This window comes from Epinephelus fuscoguttatus, linkage group LG1 (genome assembly GCF_011397635.1).
Source record: "Epinephelus fuscoguttatus linkage group LG1, E.fuscoguttatus.final_Chr_v1".
NCBI classification, from domain to species: Eukaryota; Metazoa; Chordata; class Actinopteri; order Perciformes; family Serranidae; genus Epinephelus; species Epinephelus fuscoguttatus.
This window is the reverse complement of record NC_064752.1, coordinates 42,339,065-42,362,806: the sequence shown is the minus strand read 5'-3', so window position 1 is coordinate 42,362,806 and position 23,742 is coordinate 42,339,065. Positions and strand designations below refer to the sequence as shown.

The following is a 23,742-nucleotide window of genomic DNA, read 5'->3' as shown; positions in this document are numbered from 1 at the left end:
ACCTGCTGCCAAAGATGCTTATCTGCCAGGCAGCGAGCTCAATCTCTTTCATTATTATCTTTGTATTATGGTAGACGGGATGAGGCTGCCTCAGCTGTCCATTTATTCTCTATTTAATCAGCTAGTCTCATTATAATTGAGCTTCTCATTCATGGAAACTCTGCTATAAAAAACTAACAAATACAATCAGTCTGAGATCAAATAAAATTCAACTGAGCATTTGCCCAGTCTTGCCCTCCTTAGTTACTGTTGCTATGCCTGTCAAACTTTCTGTTCGTTTATAACGACGGCAGATTTACCACGAAAAATTCACAGTAGAATCTTTGAAAAACAATTCAGACAGAGGTAGACAAAAGCAGGTTACTAGCCAACAACGGTCCATATTTCAGCAGCTGGCAGAGCTGAGGTTAGCCATGAGTAAATTGAAAACACTGTCTACAGTTGACTTTTTAATACTTCCTAGTGACTTGCTTCAAACACTGCATAAGCAGTCTTAGATATGCACTTGATCCCGTACTTAAAGACAGAGGCTAATGCCTTACATCTATGGGCCAACAGCTAGTGTCCTACTGAGATAATTAACATAGAAGGCTTGAACATAAATAACTACTTGTGAGGTGGTGTGTCTGTGTCGCTCTGCAATCACACCTCCACAATACCAGTTGGTGGTTTCTGGGTTTCTATGTCACTGTGTTGAGTTTCTGTGAAGTGCAGTAAAGTTTAATTGATTCAATTAGTACACCCTAAAAACACACACAAAACATGACTTAACATTTCATGACAAAACATTATCTTATAGCACTAGACATGTTTTTCCCACATGAACAATATGCTAACTTTATTAGCATAAGCCTATGACATTTACAGGACTTGAAATGCTATTTTGTGTGGGCTTTATTGTCTTAGCAATGTATTGTTTCATAGTTGTGAAATTTAAGTAAATAAAAGCTCTGTTTCCACTGAGAGAAAGGGTCTTCAGTTTACAAAAATCAAGAGGAAGCATGCGACATGTAGTAACATTTCTGTGGATGTGCGCATTAGGCTATGGTGTAGGCTACAGTGTAGAGTGTGCGTCGTAGGTAGGGCTTTGATTTAACGCAGAAGTACAGAAGTACAGATTTTTAAACAGCAAGTCTCACTTTTAATAATGCAGGACTTAAGGTTGTTATGTGTTTGTGACACTGTCCACCAGGGCTGGTGAAGGGTAAATATGCCCAACTCCAGGACCAGTTTCCACACAGTCTGGAAAAACGACAGTCGATGTACAATTGCCAACAGTTAGCTTTTTTTCATTGAAACTTTAGTCTGTAACTTCACAAAATAATGTAGTATGGAAGTCTGCTTGGCCTCAGACAGGGTTGGAAATTCATTTTTTTGTCCACCTGCCAATGTGGCTGGAAGATTTTTAAAGCAGTCACTCGCATATTTTACCAGCATTTTGCTGGTGGCTGGTGCTAGCTTCCAACCCTGGCCTCGGAAGGAATGCTACGTTACTACACTAGGTAGTGAGGTTATTAGCCAGACATGCTAACATGCAATGTAAATTTTTTTGTGACGTAGTACTGTGGTTTGCCACTGGGACAAATTGGCAACAAGGCTGAGTGGTGGTGCCATATCCAGCTCTAATACAAAGCCTGACAGGCCTGCTGTCCCTAGTTACAGTTGGTAAGCTATGATTGGACGACCATATGGGGATTTATAATTATATTATTGTTACAATAAAAAAAACAAAGAAATATGAGAAGGGAGAAAAGGAAGAATTAAAAAAAATATATATGTATATATATATATATATATATATATATATATATATATATATATATACACACACATATATGTATTTACACCCCAATTCCCTGTTCTAATCATTATCATACAGAAAGTCTTTGCAGGATATTAAGTCAATCCACCAACTGTGTTGTGTAACATTAGTCTTTGACACGGCCATTCAATCGCCACCTAATCCTTTAATAAAGAGGAGAAGAACATCATTAAAGAGACAGTGTTTCTGTTCCTTGGGGAAGTGCAGTGAGGTGAACAGAGTGGAAACTCTGCCAGGCAAACGGTGCCTTTCAGAACCGGGCAGAGGAAACCCTGGGAACTTCACTCTATGGACGAGCATTTTAAAGAGCCTCGAGAGCCGGGGCGTTCGCCTCCTCTTTATGCTCGGATACACTTCTTAGACAAATTCTTCAAAGTCTGTATTTCGGAACAGAGAGGAGTGCTGACGTGATAGAGAGCATGAAGACTTGAAGGCTTATTTTCTGGGGGGCCTATATAACATTTGAGTGGCAGTCTGAATGTGGGTCATACTGCTTGAAAACCCCCCACAGTTAATCCCTCTTTTATTTCACTTTTAACCATTTTCATAAGAGAGAAATAAAACTCAAGGACTAGCCAATGATTTCTCAGTGTGTGTGTGTGTGTGTGTGTGTGTGTGTGTGTGTGTGTGGATGAGCACACTTCCAAGTGTGTCTTGAAATCTGCACATGTTGTTCTTTTGTCTGACTGGACAGAATACTCTCCAAGGTGTGAGGCTTGAAAACACTGCAGTCTTTATTTGCCATTGTGCGAGCTTACTGAGGATTAGAGAACAAACAGCTGAAAACTTAATGCTGACTGAAAGAGACACCACTGTTCACTACTAATCTGATTTAAGCATGGGACATTGTGTTATCCACAGCTGATCAATTAAAAACCCAAATCACTTCCACTAGGCTTTCTGCTAATGAGCCTAATTGAAGGTGTGAAGTGAGTCTCAGGGAGTGGCTGAACTTTACCTGACTTGGAAAACCTTTTCTTTGACTTTTAAGCCCTTTAACAGTCACCTGTTTCATCCACTGTGTTTAAGAATGAACTGTGGAAAAAGATAAAGAAGAATCATAAATGGATGATTTTCTCTCTCCGAGGGATTTATTAGTAAAATGCTTCACCACACCAGCAGTAACCTGCTATCAATCATACAAAAACAGTGACTCAGACTCAACTCGAATCTGCAAAAAAACATGAATTGAAAGCCGACAGTACTCAAGAGTTTTATTTGGGTACTTCAACTGAAAAATCCTGAATGAAAATACAGCAAAAAAGGCGCTTTAAAAAAATTATAGTGATCAGTAAAATTTACTATGGCTAAAAATAAATGGCAGCCTCCTCCAAAGGCTGCCAAAGGCCACATCAACAATAACTTTTCACTTTAAAGCAGTGTCTTAAGATGAGGGGATTTCTCTGTCCCTATTGGTGCAGCCTTATCTGAGATAGCCTACCTGACTGACCTGTACTCTACTGAGTGTTTACTTTCTGTACATCTTTTGCATGGATTAGGTCACATTGATGTATTACTCTTCTAAGCTGTTTGCTCATGGGGCTTTTCTTGGCGTTTGAAGCCCGCAGTGAATCACCATGAGCTACAGAAAATGCAAGAGACGCTCGCACTGAGCAGAAATGAAATGAGTGCTTGTAACTTAGGTAAATAACACAAATAAACATTCTCATGCTGTGTTTTTGTTTATGGTGTGTGGTGTTTTGCTGCTGGTGGGCCTCAGCCCCAGCTCTTTACACACACATGGGAGTTCAGCGGAGTAAAAGAGAGAGAAGCAGCGGACAGATGGAGAGTTGACGACGGTTGCACTGTGCGCTATGCATGAAAGCTTCGCGAGTAGAAAGTCTTTATTTATGCTTTCGTTAATGTGGACATGTTACGTACATCGTTAGCATGGTTAGACTCTTTACAATTCATTTCAACTACAATTTGAAGCTGCTTTCATACATGTCACTTGGCACCAGATTAGCCAATAGCAAACTTCAATTGCAATTGCCAGGTTTCAACTTGTAGAGGGCAGTCACTTTGCATATTTATAACACAATATGAAGAATTCAAATACTTTGCACTCACGTCAAGATTTGGACCTAAATCAATAAACAACACCACTAAACACCCACAGATACATTGGTTTTCAACTGAATAACGTGGTTCAGGGGTTTAGTTACTCTGTAAATAAGGTCAGCGCCATTTTCAAAGGTCTCTGTTTTAGGGGTTCCAAAATGCAGGAGTAGTGTGGATGCTAGGCCTCAACGTAGCAATAGTAATGCATTTTAAGGCATATTAGTGTGGATGTAGCCTAACTGATAACTTGAAGCATCTTAAGGCTGCCTGAGGCAGAGTGCAGCTGGACTACATCACTCTCTGCCCCTCAGTACAGATATGAGGACAGCAGTGTAAAGCTTAATTAAGGGTGGAGTTCATGGGGAATCAGCAAAACAGGCTGAACCTGGGGTTGTGTGATGCTTCATTAGCGCTGTTATCTTCCTGCACTACCCCAGGTTCCCCGTCTCTGTCCAGCCTCAGCAGCTCCACACACACATAGACACAAAAAACATACACACCTATTCCCTGTGAGGAATCACACTGAGCTCTGTGCCAGGGCCAACTGTGTTTGTTCAAGTCAGCAAAGTCAAGTTTGCTCCAACAGCGATCAAACAGAGCTACACAGAGATATACTCCACTGAAGGAAGGGAAAGGGAGGGAGCACACATGAGCTACGTGTCAATCATGCACACAAAACAAGAAAATAAGTCTTCTGGATGTCCAGTCACCACAGAAGCATCACAGCTCCCTTTCCCACAGGTGGCATCCACAGTTAAGCCTAAATTCCACTGTTACTGACACATCACACTATGAATCAGATGTGGAGTTCGTGGTGAGAACACTGCTGAGAGAGCCTCCCTCTTACAGCCTGATAATGGGACATCATAAACATTATTAATTAGTCAAATGTAACTGTTTATAGGCCACATGGGCCACACATTTCATTTATAATGGTGTGTATACAACACACAAATAAAGCACTAACAAGGTGCAAGTACACTCATTTTATAATCAGCAAATTCTTAATCATGTGCCTACAGTGATAATCAGTTTCATGCATCACTGCTCTTGTAAAACAACAGGTAATTCATGCAAATTAAGAGCTCTGCACCAAGAAACAAATCTCTTATTGAGAAGAAAATCAGACAAAAACTACTCGAGTTGAGGTCACCCATGATCTCTTGATGCGGGGCGCGACATTAAGGCCTGTTTGCTTGCCTGGGACAAATGGATTTTTTGTCAGCCAAGTGGAAGTCATTAAAAAAACAAAACAAAACAAAACAAAAGTGTGTGTCTTCGTGTTATGTGCCACTCATTGATCGGCTATTGAATATATGCCTTTTTTTCCTGTGATACGTCAGATCAGATTACCTTGATTGGCCAATCAAGAGTCAATCCAAGTATTCTGCAGAGTAGGAGCTGCTCACATTACAACTGCACCATACGAATCAAAAAGAGTATGAAAATTTGTCAACAACTTAAGAGATGACTTTGTATATTTTAACGAAGAGGAAGGTGTCATGTTCTGCAGCGCCTGCCTCGGGCAGCCCGACTTGTCTGACAAGCGTGATGTTAGCTAGCTTGCATTCGCAGCTGTGTAATTCGCTAGATTACAATAACCTTTGCTTAGCACCATCCTAGAGAACTGTGACCTGCTCTCACAGGATCAGTTGCATTGACCCAGAAAATACGCTTACAGACTAGCTAAACTGCAAACATTAGCCCTTTTTACACAGAGACTGCGCTATAGGGTCTCTATGAAGTCCCTTCTTTATGGCACCTTTGCATTTTTACATAGACCCGAAAGACTGCAGCATCATTCTGCTCCCGTGTGTAATTCAAGACAGCTTCCCGGCATCATAAAATCAAAAGAGATGTGACGGGCGTGACATGTAACCCAACTGCATCAACCCAACTGCTACGACATATGCGTCGGCAGCACTTTATAAATAATATCAATTGCATTACCATTGCAACAACAATCGTTAACAATCATGTACTGTACTGGTATCATGGCTGACCTCATCCTCTGCTTGAAGGGTAAGGAGCTCCTGGACCTCACTGTTTTCCCAATTTGCGGACATTTTCAGCCACTGCTCTTCTTCTTTGAGTTAGCTGCTAACTGCTAACAGCTACTTTTTTAATCTTCCGTAGTGGGTCACGCGCATAACACGTCAAAACGTCACACCTGTGTGACCCATGATTTCCTCCTGCTGGCTGTCCCGTTTATGCAGACGTCCTTTGCCGCTGTTACTACCTCAGTTCCCAGCTGACAGACGAGAAAACTCTGTCCCTCTATTCTGTGATTGTACCATACGTACAGAAGGGCGAGGCGCCATAATGGCACGTTACTCCTGCCACAGGAAGTGTAAAAGGGGCTATTGCTAACTGTAGAGTGTGATTACTGACAGTGGCAGTGAGTAGCACCTGTCAGTCAAATGTCACACAGCTGCCGAGCTGAGTGTCACCACCGTGGCACTCCGATGGCAGGTGAGAGACCCCTCCCTTCACTTCAGCTAGGAGAGAAGTGTGCATGGTACGTTTTTTAAGAATGATAAAACAAAGCATTTGTTTTACATTATTGTCGGTGATTGTAATAAATGACTTTAAAAGTGTTCATTAGTAAAAAGTGTATTTTTGTTCTATTTTTAAAGTCAAACTGGTGAAATCATAAACTCCTTCAAGAGGTAAGTACATGAAATGAGTGAAAAACAAAAAACAACAAAAAGTTGCTCATGACTGACCTATAATAGATTACTTTAATTTTTACCTGAACAAGTAACTTTTGTGCCTTGCTTGATGCATCTGCACAATGTGCAATGTGCTTAGAAGTATATGATCACTGCCACTAACCTAAGCAGTGTTCTCCTTGTTGTGGAGGACCTGAGAGTCCTGTCATTCAGGCATTTGCAATATAGGACTCATGGGACTTGATAATTATGTCTGACATCCATGAGTACAGTGTCAGTGTGTCATTTGTTATCATTTGTCCATGACATCTACTTTGACTGACATCGATATGTGGTGAGTGTGGGTGGTAAACTCAACATGTGCTACATCAATACTATGATATGTTCTCACTCATAATTTGGTTTGCACATCACTGCAGGTTTCCTCAGTCTTTCCCTGCTGTATTGTTAGGATTTGTCCTATCTGTGTTGTGGCTGTGATCCCTCTTTGTCACTGGCTTTGGTCTGACGGTAAGTACACAGGCTCCTGTGAGTGGTCCCCTGTGGCAGCCAGCCACCTGCTCCAGTGTTTAACAGATGTGACGGCACACCAGGGCTGATCTTAGCCGTTATTAAAAACACACAGTGTCAGGCTCCGGTGGCCGCGCTCGCTTCAATGATCCCTGCTTTGTCTCTGTACGCTGTCTGTGTCAAGCCTCATTACAGGGGCTGGGGCCGAACGGATCGAGCTGCATCTTTGCAAGTTCCTCTTTTCTAGTAACTGCTTTGATGACAGGGGTCTCTGACAGTGGGGGCAGAGGGCAGAGGATTGAAGGGATGACAGGCTGTCTTGTACAAATATTTCCATCTAATTTCTCTGTCTGGCTGGTCCAGAAGATGTCATACTGAGACCATCTGGCGCTGTGACAACTTGGCTTCTTGAGCTGAGCATGACATCTTTGCAGCCTTCAATCAGAATATGGGTAATTAGGCAGCAGCACTGGGAAAGCTTCAGATAGGAAATATTCCAACGGGCTCATTTGTAAACTTCCATTGCTCAGCAGATCAATGGTTTTTGGTTTTAAGATGCTGTTCCTCTGCAGGGAACAGAGACAGAAAAATCGACAGAGACAGATACAGAGAACTTAGAAAGCAAAAGACTTAGCAGACAAACAATAGTCCAGATCAGTTCAGCATGGATCAGAGCCCCAATAGCCAGCTTGCGCGGAGGCTGTAATTAAGCTCTGGGTCTTGTAAGAGCCACAGCACGGCGCCACAGCCATTACAGAGTGCTTCTGGAGAGATTAAGAGCCCTAGGACTGTCAAACAGAGTTTCCAGGGCCTCTACCTTAAAGTCCCTGACAAAAGCAGCTGAGCTTACATCTCCACATGGCGCTTACCTTTAGCTTTGAAGAAAGGACCGAGGGGGTTCACTGCTGTCAGAGGGGTCAAGTTTAAAAGGGAGCACTGAGCTTGCCGCAGCTCAGGCCTTTAATGATCATAACAAAACGGGAAAACGCTTATCTAAAATGCCATGTTGGCTGCGTTTAATAGACCTTAACAATGTTTGATTTCCAGTATAACTCTATTGACACTCAACGCTGCAAACAAAAATATGCATAAGTGCAATTCCTTCAATAAAATAATGTCTGCAGACACCAAAGCTCTTAATTCATTCTAACCAAACAGACTGCTAAAGTTAAAAAAGTCAAGCAAGTATTTCTAATCCTGCCAGAATTGATAAAATGCCTTCAGGATAAAGGAAAGTGCAGCCTGTTGACTTTTATAAAACAGTGTAAAAGCATATTTTTTATGCTTCCAACATGGGAATTGAAGCTAAGGTGTTTAATGAACTGGAAAGATTTCAAGTGTTCATGGATTATTAAGTCCTCAGAGAGATGAAGGGGAGAGCAGAGTGGGCGCTTTGCCAGGCTCACTGAACAAGAGGATCTGCCTGTATTATCAGTAAGGAGAAATAAGACCGCCCAGAATCCCCCCAGAGGTACAAGCTTGGGATGTGCTCACACAGATCTCATTCACTACCCTCCACTGTACCAAGGCACAGCACCATGAAAATGCTTAATACAGTTAATGCAAATAAAAAAGGTTCATGTGTGAGGCCTGTAGCCACGGCCAGAGAAATCCCAGCATCCAAAATGCTCAACGATGCTATCATTAAAAACCAGTGCTGATGAGAAATCAGGCATCAGGTATAGCTGAGACCAACTGATTCAATGCAGTTGATAAAACCTCCAAAAAATATAGAGGCTTTGGCTACACAATCATACCACAACTGCAAAAGCTTTACAATAACCTGAAGAATGAATGCAGGCATGACCTGTCGGCCATCATTAACCTGTAATAGTAGTTGTACATTATAAATGCTCCTTCTAGTAGGACATATGTAATGATTAAACATACCAAGTGTGTCAGAGGGCCTGACAGCTTGTGTCTGCTCTGTAATGTGTGCTGTCCTAGATGGATCATTGTGGTGCAACTGACCAAAGGCCATGAAAAACTCTGTTTCTTATAATTCTGGGTAAACAGACAAACTATCAAGCTCCTAGTTGTATTATTACTGTAATTCAGTTACTGCTTGGGTTAAAGGCAGATACTTAAACATGCAAGATGTGGCCTTGGAACTTAACCAGGTCAAAACTAATCAAGATTTTGCTTTTAAAGGGACAGTTCACCCATAAATCAAAAATGCATACGTACATACATACATAGGTATATTTCCTCATACCTGTAAGAGCTGCTAAGTGTTGGTGATATCGGCTGTAGAGCTCTCAGCCTTCTCTTCAATATAATTTAACTAGATGGTATCATGACGGAGAAGGAAGCGTGCATCTACTCATAGACGAGAGGCTCCCCTGAGCTAGCTAATGTTACAGCTCAGCCGAGGAGGGCTCCATGAATGTTTATATCTTGCACTGTCACAAGTACTAGCCTCTAGTCCATGAGTAGATGCACACTTCCTTCAGCGCTGTGATATGGATGCGAGTGTGGTTCAGTTGTAAGAAAATATTCCCTACATGAAACTGCTCACAACAAAATCTGTGGATTATCTTGAGTAACCGGATCATGATTTCTGTCAAGAGACATTGCCATTGAGCTTTTCAAATGATTTTTTTTTTTTGGCGCTCTTATCATCACATGCCAAGTGCCATCTAGCTCCATTATACTGGAGAGAAGGCAGACATCTCTACGGCCGACATCTCCAACACTTGCCAACTCAAACCAAAACAATCTAGACTGATAAACAGCACTACAGGTAAGATGCAATACAGTGGGGTGGTTATGGCTCAGGGTATAACGTGGGTCATCCATGGGCAAGAAACTGAACCCAAAATTGCTCCTAATGGCTGCGTCATCAGTATGCGAATGTCTAAAAAATAGGAATAGGAAAATTCATTTGCTGATTGACAGAAAAATAATCTCAGCTACTTTAACAATCAATTCTAAATTGATTGTAAAAATGTATGTTTGCATGCATGCATTTTTGTTTAAAAAAATACCTAGGCAATGAATTTGGCATTACTGAAATAAGTTTTCAAGTAAAACTGCCAAACGTCATACTGATTTGGGAGGGTTTGCAGAGCTTTATGTGAACATACACTGAATATCTACAGGACATCTGAAGATCTGAAGTCACCTTGGGCTCTGGAAAAACTGTGACACACATCTTTTACTATGTCCCAACATTTCATAGATTAAACAATAAATGACTCTAGAAAACAATCAGCAGATTAATGGATGATGAGAATAATTGTTAGTCGCAGCCTTAAAGAAAAGATTTACAAGGCTGCCACCGTTGAAAAACAACCTGGCAAGTATGAAAAGAAAAAGTGTCCCAGCAAAGACTTGGCTAGAATGACAAATTCCTTCCACAACTCTTCCAAGAGCATCCCTGTCATTAACCTTTTAAAACAGAATATCCATTCACACAGTGCATCGGAAATCCTCTGTGTTATCTCTGCTGTCATGTGGGCCGGCTGCTTGGCTTGTCTGAGGGCAGCAAAGTGACAAATGATGTGTCATGTTAAACCCAGTGCGCTGACTGTCTCTACAGAGCCTCAGTGGCAGACGGAGCAACTGACAAAAGTAAAGACTGCTGTGAGACAAACAGAGGAGGGCGAACGGCCTGCAGATCCGGGATAACTGACAGGCACGATGACACTGTGACCGGAGAGACAGCAGGACAAAAGAAGTGACAGCCGTCTTCCATACACCATGTTTTTGCTGTTATTAGAGGTCTGTTGGGGGTGCAGGAGTGGAGGGCTTTCTGAACCCAGTATCAGCACCCATAATCCATTTATTATGCCACTGCACCCATCTTGTCTTTGAGACAAGCAAAAACCTTTTAGTCTTTTTGTTTTTCTCCATGAACAGACCTGATCAAAGCGGAACTATTTGCAGACACAATGTCAGACTCCCCCTGTTATCTTCCCCTGACGGGAGAGAGAATAATGAGCAAGATCCACAGAGAGCTTGATCATTATATTCATTTAAACCAGCCACTAGCCACCCGGCACCCTGTGCAGTAAATGGAGATGTAATTTGGTGTGATTGGAGGACAACACTTGGCCAGGGTCCATTATGGATGAAAAGAACGAGGGGAGAAAAAAAACCCAACAGACTTAAGCACGGTACAAAAACCAGTCCTTTAAGATGTGCGACACAGTCTGTCAGAGTCATCTGCTGTCAGATGTTTTCACTCATTAGACCGGACTGATCCAAACACTCAGATGAATAAGCCAGCACTCTGAGCGTGCCGTCTCAATTAAAGTTGACGATGCAGCAGAGAACAGAGAATGGCAACATGCCGTAGGTTTTGTTCCGGGGCACCACCTGCCAGTCACAGAGCAAATGAAATGCACTTTCTGCACTGAAGGAATATATCATAATTCAGCCAGCTAAGTTTCGTTATGACTTCAATATCAACCACCTTCTTTTTTACATGCTACAATGTAAAAATCAAATGATTTTGAGAACAGAGCCGGAGAAGGAGGGTTCATACTGAGTTCACCTGACGGCAGAGAAGACTCAGGCAGAGAGCCAGAAGATGGTTCACTGCTTTGAAATTATGAACAACTTCTAGGAAAATTAGCTTCAGCAAAAAAAAAATTTGCATTTGATCATTTTCAACAAGAGAAGTTAAAAATCAATCATGTTTTACTCATCTTTTCAAATAAATCCAACATGCATATTAAAATATCCCAAACCAAGAATGTATTTTGACTTTGATGACTGGAGCAACTAATTATTATTTTAATCTAGGGCTGGGCGATATGGAGAAAATTAAATATCATGATATTTTTGGCCAAATACCTGGATGTCTATATTGCAATGATATTGGAGGGGGCTTCAACAAAATATTAATTCCATAAAATGTTTGATGAATAATCATCAGTAATGTGGATATAATGACTCAGTGGGTAAAGGCAAACAATCAAACACCTCGAACAGTCTGGTAACTTTAGAGGATTACATCAGCTTACTGTAAAGCAGCCTTTAAAACCAGGAAAAGACAACACTTACGACATTTCAATATCCAAAATCTAAGACAATATCTAGTCTCATATCACCATATCAACAGGATATCAATACATTGCCTAGCCCTATTTTCATCATCCATTTATCTGCCAATCATACAACTGTGAGATCTCCTACAGTGCATGTTGATGTCTCGAAAATGTTTTGTCTGACCAACAGGGCTGCAACTAACCATATTTTTAATTGTTGTACATCATTTTCCAATAAGCTGTTTGGTCTATAAAATGTCAGATAATGGTGAAAACTATCAATCAGTGTTTCCCAAACCCAAAGATGACATCCTCAAATGTCATGATAGATACAAAGCTGGAATCGGAGTATTTTGACTTTTTTTTGTCTTAAAAACTGATAAATTGATCATCAAATTAGTTGGTGATCGATTTTGTAGTTGACAGCAAATCGATTAATCATTGCAGCTGCAGTGACCAACAGTCCAAAATCCAAGATATTACAACAAAGCAAAGACAGGTTTTAAATATTCACATTTGAGAAACTCAAACCAGAAAGGTTTGCAATTTTGCTTAATAAATGTTGATTAATCAACTAATCGATTCAATGTTTCAGCACTATTCAGGGTTGTACCCAAGTATTGTTTCAAGACACTTAAACAGCAGAGAGAACCTGTTCTGTCATGTTAATGGTGCATCTATAACACGCCTGCTCTATTTTCTTTGGTTGAAAAAAAAGTGCAAAACAAGCACTGGAGTGTTAAATATAAACTTTAGTGAAAGTCAAACTGGGGTTAAAGCCAGAAAGCTCCCGAGTCAGCATTCAGCTGACAATGAGGAGGTGGGCAGTGATCGGCACACACTAGCAGACACATTGAGAGAGCTGTCACCTCTTCATCACCCCCTCCTTTAAGCACAGTGCGCCACCTCTCGCTGACCTCTGTGGCCAGAGTTCAGGCTGCTCAGCTGCGGGAGCTCCGGCCGGCAACAACTCCACTCCACTCTGCTCTCACTCAGCCAGTGACCCCCAGAGACACGAGCGGAGCAGAGTCAGATAAAGTATGAAAACTGACTGTGGCTGTTGCTGAAAGAGTGAAAAGTACAATAAAAGAAGCTAAAAGAGTGAGAAAAACTCTTCCTGAGGTCTGAAGAGGCTTGGTCACAGTACCTGGCAGACTTCATAGAGTAGTTTATATTGCTCCTCAGGCTTCTGTAGAGTACAGAGGCTGCATCCCATGGTGGAGGAGATCTCACCATCCAGGCTCTCCCTCCAGCCACTCAGACAGGAAGAGAGTGGAGGAAGATATCTTCTTTCTCTTCTTCTCCTCCTCTCTGAATTGACTCCCTCCGTCCGCTCACAGCCACACGAAGACTTTGGCTGACAGGATTGACTTCCCCCCAGCTTGTGGCTCTATCTCTCCGCTCAGCCTCGTCTCTCTCTCTCACACACACACCCCCTCCTCGCCTCACATGCTCCCTCCCTCTCCAACACTCTCCAGCCTTCTGCTGAGCTTACGGGGGGCCAGTTCCAGAGCTCGGCTATATACAGCCCCTCATGTTTATTAAGCGGCCACTCATTGATTATTCATGAGGGGGGCTAACTCATGAATGGGGCTCACTGAAGACATCATGCAAGATGAAGTCTTCTTAATTAATAAGCATCATTAGATCCATTGTGCAGGAACAAGTCAAGTGACAGAAAGGCTTTTCATTTCATGACAAGACTAGTATGTTTCTCTCCAGAGGCCCCCAAATCTTGTTTGTTAACAGTTCCAGACATTTAATTTCAAAGTGTGACAAGGAGACATTCATCTATGATAACGGATTAGGCACTAAATATTTGTGACTTATGCACCCAAAGCTACGCTCTGAAGCTTTGTTACAGCATACCCTTTCTGTGCCCCAGTTAAATTAGCACTTGCTGACCTCTGGTTTACTAATCCAGCAGAGAGAGACACTGAGCATTCTTTCCTCATGTATGTCTCTCCAAATACACAGGCCCAAAGCCAGGGAAAACAAACAAACCAGATAAATATTTATGCTGGCCCTCTCCAGTGCAACCGGACAAGCCCTCACCCAGTGGAGCATCTTATGCATAGTGTCATACTGTACAGTTCTCTGGGTCCTTCTTAGTGTCTGCTGCCCTGCGTGCAGACAACGGGGGATGGCTCCATAAGCCAGACCTGGCATTTGTCCTGCTGTTTGCTCTGGTGCACACAGCCAACCAAAGATAAATGTCCCATTCGGGGCAAGAAGGGCAACAAATGCTGTTGCTGGTTACAATCTGTTGGTGTGAGAAGGTTTAGAGGAGAAAAACTTTACATTTCTACAGGCAGACGATGTGCTTAAGGGCTGGATCATATGGTCATTGTACTACTGCAATATTTTAGGCTATACTGCGATAGACGTAGTACTGTTTTAATAAAGTTAAATACAGTACTGTTTTCAAAAAATATAATAAAGTATTATATTTTATCTTATACTATTTTCATAAAATATAATAAAGTCGTTCTGTAATAAAATAAGTACTGCTACAATTAAGTTACATAAAGTACAGTTACGATACAATAAATCGAATTGAAGGCACTGTAGCTTTTATTCTGAAGCAAGCAGCTCATCTCAGGTCAGAAGTATCGACATTTTCACAATGAACTTGAAGCTTATTGAAACAGTTAGATGTAAGCAGTTAGCAGAAAGTCAAACAATTATAACAGTGCCATTAAACCAGAGAATTTATTCGCTGTGAGCTGGAAACAAATATATTAGTAATACTTGCAAGTTGCACTGGTGCTCCATGGTCGCAAAATGCGACTACATGGTTGCGATCGGGAGCCCTGCAGATAAAAAAACACACGCCTCTCCTGCGGTCTGAATGGGCGGGGTAGTGTGTGTGATGTATCATGTTTGTGAGTCTTTTTCTTTCTTTTTGTGTCTGTGAGATGGAGGGAGAGAAAAAAAACGCCAAAGCGAGTCTCATGCCGGTGGCTAAAAAAAAAAAGACCTTACAATTTGTACTCAGTGTTTGCGATATAGTTATTTTATACATCCCACGTGGAATAATCTGGGACTGACTGCGTCAGTGCAGTCAGAGTGCAGTATTTGTCACTTCACAATTCAGTTTTGCGAAATACAAAAGACTGGTTCAATTAAGGCCAAGGTGCTAAGCCACATACCTGGATAGAGTTCATGGCGCGAGGGGGACGGTCACGTGGGAGAAACCCTGACTGCTGGAGATAGTAGTATTTCCTCCTGCCAGATGTGTCCACTGATCCCTATCTATCAGCACCTCCACACTTCCTGCGCTTTTCCAAGACAGCCCCATTATTAGTGAGGCTTTGCAGTCAAATGTCAAGCAAATCTTATGTTAATTTATTTCAAATGTCACAGAAAGCATAATGTGAAGCCTGAACATGGAATAAAATTACATCAGACCCACCAAGCAAAAGGACAGCCGTTCGATGTTGGCCACATTTCATACTGTCCAAGGCTGAAAACCAAAAATTGGACTCTGTAATGCCCACTGTTATTGCATAAATTGATGGCCAGCAAGTTGCAACTCATGTTGTACATTGGGAACGGCAGTGTAGGGTTACTGGGAGGTTTTGGTTGACTCTGAAGTCACAGTTTGTGGCTACAAACACTGCTACATTGTTATGTTAAATGCATCGCCACAGGTTGTTACGGCATAATTTATGTATTGGCAAAAAAACACTTCTGCCTCAAGCAAAGTTTATTATTATTTTATATATATTTATCAGAGTTTACCATTTCTATTCCCAATTTCTAATTTACTCTAATTTACATAAAAACACTTAGATGGGAATTCAGCTAATAGATTTCACTTTTTCTATTTAATCTCTGTTTGGATTCTGTCCAACAGCTGTTAACCAAAAGCTGTCTCCATATAAATTCTTGTCTTTTTCCCACAAACATAACCACACAGAGTACAAGACAAACTAAAAAAAAAAAAGAGATCTTAAAATAAGATCCTTCAGGCAAAAGAAGCGATGGTGACAAAAAGTTGCCTCGGGCAAACAGTGAAAGTATCTCTGTGTGAACTGAACAATCATTCATAATTACTGCTGGCTTTGTCTGGGTGCTGGGCTCAAACTTTCATCCACAGTAGCATGAAAAACTAATTCTACGCTCACATTAGCTGGACTGTTGTGCCTGGGGCTGGGATCACTGAGGAGTTTTAGCCGGCGCTGTTGGCCGGCTAATCTTTCCTTCACACTAAGATTATCCCATTCACAAAGTCAAAACGGAGACAGCGCTCTGATATGAACAACTGCTCTAAAGGTTATGGCAGCTGTTGCAGAAAAAATGTGCGCATTAATGAATAATCAGCAGCAGTAAAATATGGAGCAGAGAAGTCAACTGAGGACCTGTTCAACCACAGAGTGTCTGCACACTGGCCGACATCGTGTTCGGAGATTTAATTTCGTCAGTGCTGATTAAATTTCTTGCCATCACTGGCGACAAAACCTTTCTCCTCTGTCCCTGTGGTGTGTTTTGATCTGTGGGCTCAGCAGACACACACACACACACACACACACACACACACTTCAGCTTTTATTCATTACTGGTCTAGACGGTGACACAGTGTCGGAGGTTCCTATCTCAGCGGGAGTGAGACCAAACGATAATAATGTCATGTGGTTTGTTATAATAAACATCAACATTTGTATTTTGTTTTTATAGAGACAAGAGGTCCAGAGGTTACCACATCCCCTCCCAATTAGCAATGCGGTGCTTGGATCCTGTGCATTTGATCCATGCTTGGTTGGATCATTCATATTCATAGAGGCTGCCTGGTGTTGTTTCAGTGTCCCACTGGGCCCGGTTTAAGAGTCATGGCTTTAACTGAGCCACAGTGGGATCAGGTGGCGATCACTGTGGCGTACGCGATCCTTGTGTGGTTTACAACTCTCTAAGACATTGTCTTCCCACCGTCTGAGCTCTTTATGCTCCTCATACAACTTAAAAATTCGACAATTTCACCGATTTTCAACCACATCCAAATACATTGACTCTATAAAGATTAAAAAAAAAAAATAAGAAAAGCTGCAAATCCTCATTTTCACAAGCTGCAACCAGCGTCTATAACTGATATATGGCTTTAATGACTACAGGAATACTTTGATATTTTAGGAAATATGCCTACATGCTTTCTTGCTGAGAGTTCAGCTCCGTTGCCAGATGAAAATATTGTACATTTCGTGTTTGTACGTTTCTGCAACCCACAAATACGTTACATTTGCACATGTAATACATATCATATCAATGTAAAGTGACCTAGTATGTGAGCTGACTTTGTCATCAGGAGGTGGAGTGGATGGTGTAACAACTTACCAAGCTGCAGACCTCTGTTCCACACAAACAAACAAAACAAGTTGTGATTTAGTGAGGCATTGTTGTGTTGCAGTGGCTTTTTAGGCACCAAACGTAGATGTGATGTAGAGACATCACTAAGCTTTCAGCCAGGACAGTGCCAAAAACAGGGTTGTTGGTTTTTTTTTTTTACAGAGACATTGCTGTGTTTCCAGCCAGAATAGTGCCATCAAAAGTGGTCGTCTTAAACAGAAATGTGTTTTCAGCTTGACTTCTGTCCCTTAAACTGGGTATTCTAAGCCAAAATGTTATCTTTTTCTAAACATAACCAAGACGTTTTTGTGCCTAAACCTATCCAAGTGTTAACCAAAGCATTGTTAATACATTGGAAGTTGAAAGTTTCAATATGTTGCACACATCATAATGTACAAATGCAACAACAACGGTTTGCAGAGACATACAATACATTTTTACAATAATTTTTTTTTCTGGCCATTGGGTTGGACAGTTAGATGGGAGGATTGATACTGCTCTTATTTTTGTACCATAAACATGAGCTGGAGCCAGCAGCCAGTTACCTTAGCTTTGCATTAAGACTAATCAACATGTCATATCTCATGTTAATCAATACAAAAATTAAACATAAATACAACAGCTTACTGTTTTATGGTAGTTTTCATGTATCGTTTTTGTATAGCTCATCATCACACTCTAGGGAAGAAGGCCAGTAAGCTTTAAGTATTCCCTTTATTGACAATGTAAAGATTTACAGTGTGTGACTGAGGAATAATTGCATATACATGACCCACAATGTCTTCAGTGTGGTGTCAGTGCAGATCCACTAAAATTAACGTAACCTAACCTTAATATTTCATGGAACGTGGAAAAATGCCAAGTTGCTTATCTCTCCATCGTGGTAAGTGAGATCTTGGTGATCAGAATCACTTTTTGAAAAAGGTGGACTTAACAGGGTGTGGAGACAAAGTCTGCAGAAGGTGACAACGTGGCAACATGTGAAGAAACAGGACACTGATGGCTGACAGTGATAACACAAGGAAAAAGCATGATGTCCAGGTCCTCTCGCACGACTCTAATGCACTGTCCAGACGGCAGGATGAGGGGGAGAGCGAGGGAGGAGGGGTGGAAGACGAGGAACGATAGAGTGACGGGGAAAACTAAATTGGCTACATATTGTGAATCCATGAGGAGAATGTCCTAGTGTGGCTTGTCTGTTTTATAGAGTGTCATTGTTCTGTGCATCAGCAGACGCTGGATTAACGTCACTTCTTGTCATGTTATTTGAGGTCAGAGGAAAACTTTCCACTGTCCTCAACTGTTCGTACTTTTGTGGGGTGAAACCCCAAATGCTGAATAACATAAACACGCAGATGCTTAAATTTTTCTTTTTCCGACATGACTGGATGGACAGACATATCTGAAGTAGGATGCTACTTAAAGCAAAGGGTACAACTTTCTAATGAGGCCTCATTTATAAAGTCCAAACATCCAGCTGGCCTACAGCAACGGTTAGTAAGTCATATGTATTTATGAATGTACAAAGGTGCACTATATTGTTTTCTTGTAAACATATTTTCTGTTTACATTCAGTGTTACTTACTAAGACACATTGTGTGTATCCTTGATGTCTAAAAAATGTGTTGAATACACTTTATTCCTTAAAAATTATCATGAAAAGCCAATTTCTTTTGATGTTTTGGAAACACTGTTTATACCCACGTCCGTGCTTTTGCTGGTTTATGGCCGCCATCTGTCGATCACTAGAATAATGTAAAACCATTTGCATGAAATAAAGCAAATAAAGTTACTGCATGCTTGCGTCTATGACATTGCTCTATAGCAGTACTTGTGGTCAAAGTTACATCACTGAGACCACTGCAGACATGAAAAGTATAAATGTACCTTGAGTGGTAAAACATTCATTAGTTGGGTCTCGCCACTTAAAGGGCCACTCCACTGATTTAACAAAATATATTAGTTTACCCATCATGACAAGCACTACTCAGCAGTTGTATATTGTCTTCTACAATGGTGGGGGTGTGGAGTTTAAAAGGTGTTGGCATTTATCAGGCATGGGAGGTCTTACAAAAGATGCAAGTTGTGAGTAGTATTATTACTCACTGAAAAGAAAAAGCAAGAACAAGTGTCATGCTGGAGTGGGACAACACCAGTAAAAACCATTAATGGCTTATAACGGACCTATAACTCATAAGAGTTTATTATCCATTAACCATTAGCAAAGCCATCAGTTACAACTTTCTGGAGCATGAGTTTTCTTAGGCAATGGTCAACAGGTTTGGTCCACTATAGACTGGGATTAGGACGCCTCCACTGAGTTGATTTTGGCCATATCTCAACCCCCTCTTCACATGGTTTGGTTTGAGCCCTCATATCAGCCCTCTAATCTGGAGAGGAAACGAGAGGAGAAGGGAGCTACAATGCTGCCGTGTTAATGGAGATACCAGATGAGCAAACAGGAGCGGCAAGAGGGAGCAAGAGTGAACACGAGAGATGTTAGAAGAAGGTGTGAAGAAGACAGACACACGAGACGGAGAGAGAGAAGCCACAGAGGAGGGACAGAAACTAAATGTGTCGAGGAGTTTAATGAGCCTCCAGTTCCTCTCAACTGTACTGCTGGGGCCTGAGCGGTGCGAGGATCAGTGGCTGTATGTGGGTGCGAGAGTGTGTGTGTGTATCCACCTCTGAAACACTGGGCTGTGCATAATTTATCAGACAGCTGTCAGCTTTGTACTCCTATTTACTCTGCGAGCCAGATCCCGAGCCAACAGGGAGCCCAGCCAGCAGGAGCGACAGCCACCGAAACAGTTTAATTGGAGACTCAAACAACTAATAATGCCATCACTATCACTTCAGTGTAATTACTTAAGTATGAGGGGACTGATATGTTAAAATGCTGTGATAATGCTCCTGTCGCAAACAAACCCCAATGTATGACGCTGGATATTTTTAGGATTAAGATTGTTAACAGAAAATGCAAATCTGTAAATCTGCTTGCTTCTTTCAACCTCCCTGAGGCTGTTTCCCAACCTGACAGTGAAATGCACAGAATTTCACTCTGTGCTGTGTAAAAATCATCCTAATTTGGGGGGGGGGGGTTGGGATAAAAAAAAAAAACAGCTTTAGGCATTTGTTTTGATGCGGTCACTGAGGTGGTTTACACAAACACTATGACGCAAAAGCAATTATCAGTTTTTGTGTGTGTTCATCAGACTGGGACCTCTGTCCCTCTGCCAACTTGTGGGAACATTACCCACTTTTCAAAACAGAAAACTCTGTCAGGTTCTTCCAGTAAAAACAAACATCACTGACAAAGGAGTGGGACAGCTTTCTGGCTTTCTAAACAAGCCAGCATTGGTGCCAAGTGGATGCAGGCATGGACAGGAATGAGTTGAAGTGTAAATTAATTGGTCTTGGTGCAGACAGACTAGCACTTGCAGAGATTCTTTTGGCCTGGTCCCCTGCAACCTACCATCACCTATGAGAGACCTGAATTTGGCTCCATAATTAGGCCGGTAAAATTACCACCTAACCTTTGCTACTATAAAAACGTCTCCACTACTGTGTGATGGCGAGGTATAATAAAATACTATTTACAGCTAATTATCCAAATGCCACGACATTCCTGCAGAAGGTAACTCATGGCGCTTGTCAACACGGTTATTAGGCGGGATATTAAAAGGAGTTCATATTTCATCCCCTCTCCCGTACCAAGAGCAGGGCTCGATGATGTGACTCCACTCTGAGGCTCCCTGTAGGGCACTGCCAACTTTGCAGTCCACACAGAGTTCCTGTCACCAGCTAATTCCCTGAGCCTTCATCGCTCCCGGCTGCTCCAGCATGTTGGCAGCCAATGTCGCCAACGAAAGCCTCCAGCTACACTGGTTGCAGAGTGAGGAAGCGTGGGTGCACACACTGCTGATCCAGTAAACAGAGGTGGGAGTGTACTAAGTGAAATGGCTCCGGACTGAGACTGTATAGAGGCAATCAGACTGAATCAAACTTGGAAAAAGGGTGTCACAAGTTTTGAGTATGTAGTTGATCAAATATAATATTTGCAGCATTAGAATTGTATTTGTCAGTTGAAAATTGATCCCACAACCTGCTCACGGTTGTGGATCAGAAGGTAGAGTAGGTTGTCCATTAATTGCAAGGTTGGTGGGTTGATCACTGATTCCTCCTGCAGGAGTGTCTTTAAGCAAGACATTGAACCCCAATTGCTCCCAATGGTTGGGCGAGTGTGTGTGTGTGTGTGTGTGTGTGTGTGAATGGGTGAATGAGAGGCAAACTGTAACGTGCTTTGGATAAAAGCTATATAAATGCATTCCATTTACTTTTCCACAATGTTTTATTGGACCGGAGTCTTTTACACCATTTTCTTATATGAACCCTGGAGAATCAGGTCTGGACATTGTTCGGAGTTTCTCTGTAAGACACGTAGCACACAACAGAACATTTGGTCTAGGCGAAGGGTGGTGCCTGGGTAGAGCGTGCCTGAGGCAGGACATGATGCAGATTACACAAGGGTGTAGTAGCTGGTTATGAATTTGGTCATAAACACCGGAGTCTCTTCCTGTTCTTTGAATTTGTGTGATGATTTTGGCTTTGGTCCTTACTGACAGAAGTTACCAAATCTCATCACCTTTCCAGACAGACATGGCTCAATTGGACATTACATGAACTTTGTGCTAGGGAGCTAGCAGGGTAAAGTCTGTGTAATGCCTGATCCTATGAGTTAGGACATTCGCGTTGTCACATCGGTTAATATCTAGATTACTTCAGGTAATTTGTGCATGTGTGAAAGGGACTGTAGTCTGGTGGATTAAAGCATGTGAGGGGGAAGGGTTGGAGGTCTTTTGCTCTGATGCAAAACACCCAGATGATCCCGGCGGTCTTCAAACAATTTAGAACTTCTATCCATTCTACAAATTTAATACAGCCAGAACAGCCTGCATCAAGTGAAGAGTGAGCTGAACAGAACCAGAAGATGCAAGGCAGACAGCTACGTACATAAACAGGATATGGATCAAACAGAGATCAGTACTGTAGTTCAGAGTCAGACCTTCTTACCCCAAGACTACGGACACACAGAACACATTCATCAAAAGAACAAACAGGAATATCCCTACAACTAACTTGCAACATGATGGTAGGTGATAAGTTACCTATTTACCACAGCAAGTGACAGCACAGCACAGGAACTTATTATCACCTCAGGAGTTCTCCCTAAAGAAAATAACTAGTAACGGAAATAACAGCAGACCCCTTGACTATAGACGTTTTCCTTTTAATTATGTCTGCACTGCTAGAACTAGGAATGATCATAGGTCTAACAATGCTGTTTTGAGGGACTTTGTCAGCTCCTAGAGTAGGTACTATCACAGCACAAGAGAAACCTTGAGTGACATAAGTGTATGATGACTGATCAAACGCGAGCCAATGTGGCAGTGGTTACACTGACAACACAAAACACAAACATCAGGTTGTAACTTAAAAAAGATTAAAAGGAAACATGGGGAAATGGGCCAACAGTGAAGTCCAGGCTTTACTGAGAATTAATCCAATGAGGGAAATACAATGCAATTTTGACTCATCAATGCAAAAGTGATGTTGCTATACCAACCGCCAGCTGGTGTTCAGTACATCACTTCGGTGTTCCTATTGGCGGTGCGAATGCAAGCAGAAGAACTGCCCTGAAAGACAAGTAGTTCTTGGGGGAGCTCTCCAGTTGGCAGGTCCTCTGATGGAATCCTCATAACTGCACAGTCTGAAAACACCTAATAACTACATGTTGCAGTAACTTTGGTTTAGTTCCTGTAGTGGAAAAGGGCGAACATGTCAGCCTGTTTGAGTGAAAGGTTCTAAAGAGTGAGTTATAGTCAAGGTCCGTCTTCAGCCCTCAATCTCATTACATTACAGTGCTCCTCCAAATGAAAAGCTCTGAGTGAGAGCTGAGGTCACTGGGAGGTAACTGACTGACATGTTGTTTGACATCACTCAAATGTCTCGATACCCAGATGGATAGCCGAGTTTAACTGCCCAAAGTCAGCTGTGATAAATGAGCCCACCACTGCAGAGGGGGAAAGTGTTATTTTTACACACATTCATGTCTTCAGCACTCCATGGGAATTTGATGAAATGGCTAGTGATGCTAACTGAATGTCTTGACCAGTCAGGAAATCTCCTTACTATGTGAACCTCCTGGCCAATTAGTCAGGCCAAGGCAGTAACCTCAGAGTCCTTATGGGCAGTGAGGACGGATTCACAGCCTCCCTGTTGTTTTTTGCTGAGCCAGTCAGCAATTTCAAAATGAGATGTCCGCTCCTCTTCAGATGTG

The 23,742-nt window shown here is 41.9% G+C and overlaps 1 protein-coding gene across 3 annotated transcripts in view; it reads right to left on the bottom strand.

The window, feature by feature from the left end:
- Positions 1–23,742, bottom strand: part of pdzrn3b (PDZ domain containing RING finger 3b) — a 115,967-nt gene that overhangs the window by 13,086 nt on the left and 79,139 nt on the right. Inside the window, exon 1 of one of the 3 annotated variants that reach the window (XM_049576758.1) lies at positions 13,207–13,478. The exons of the other annotated variants lie outside the window; for them this stretch is intronic. Within the exon in view, the coding sequence (XP_049432715.1) occupies positions 13,207–13,275 (69 nt within the window). The 5' untranslated portion in view covers positions 13,276–13,478. Of the gene's footprint in view, positions 1–13,206; positions 13,479–23,742 lie in introns of those variants that run through there. 3 annotated transcript variants of the gene reach the window in all.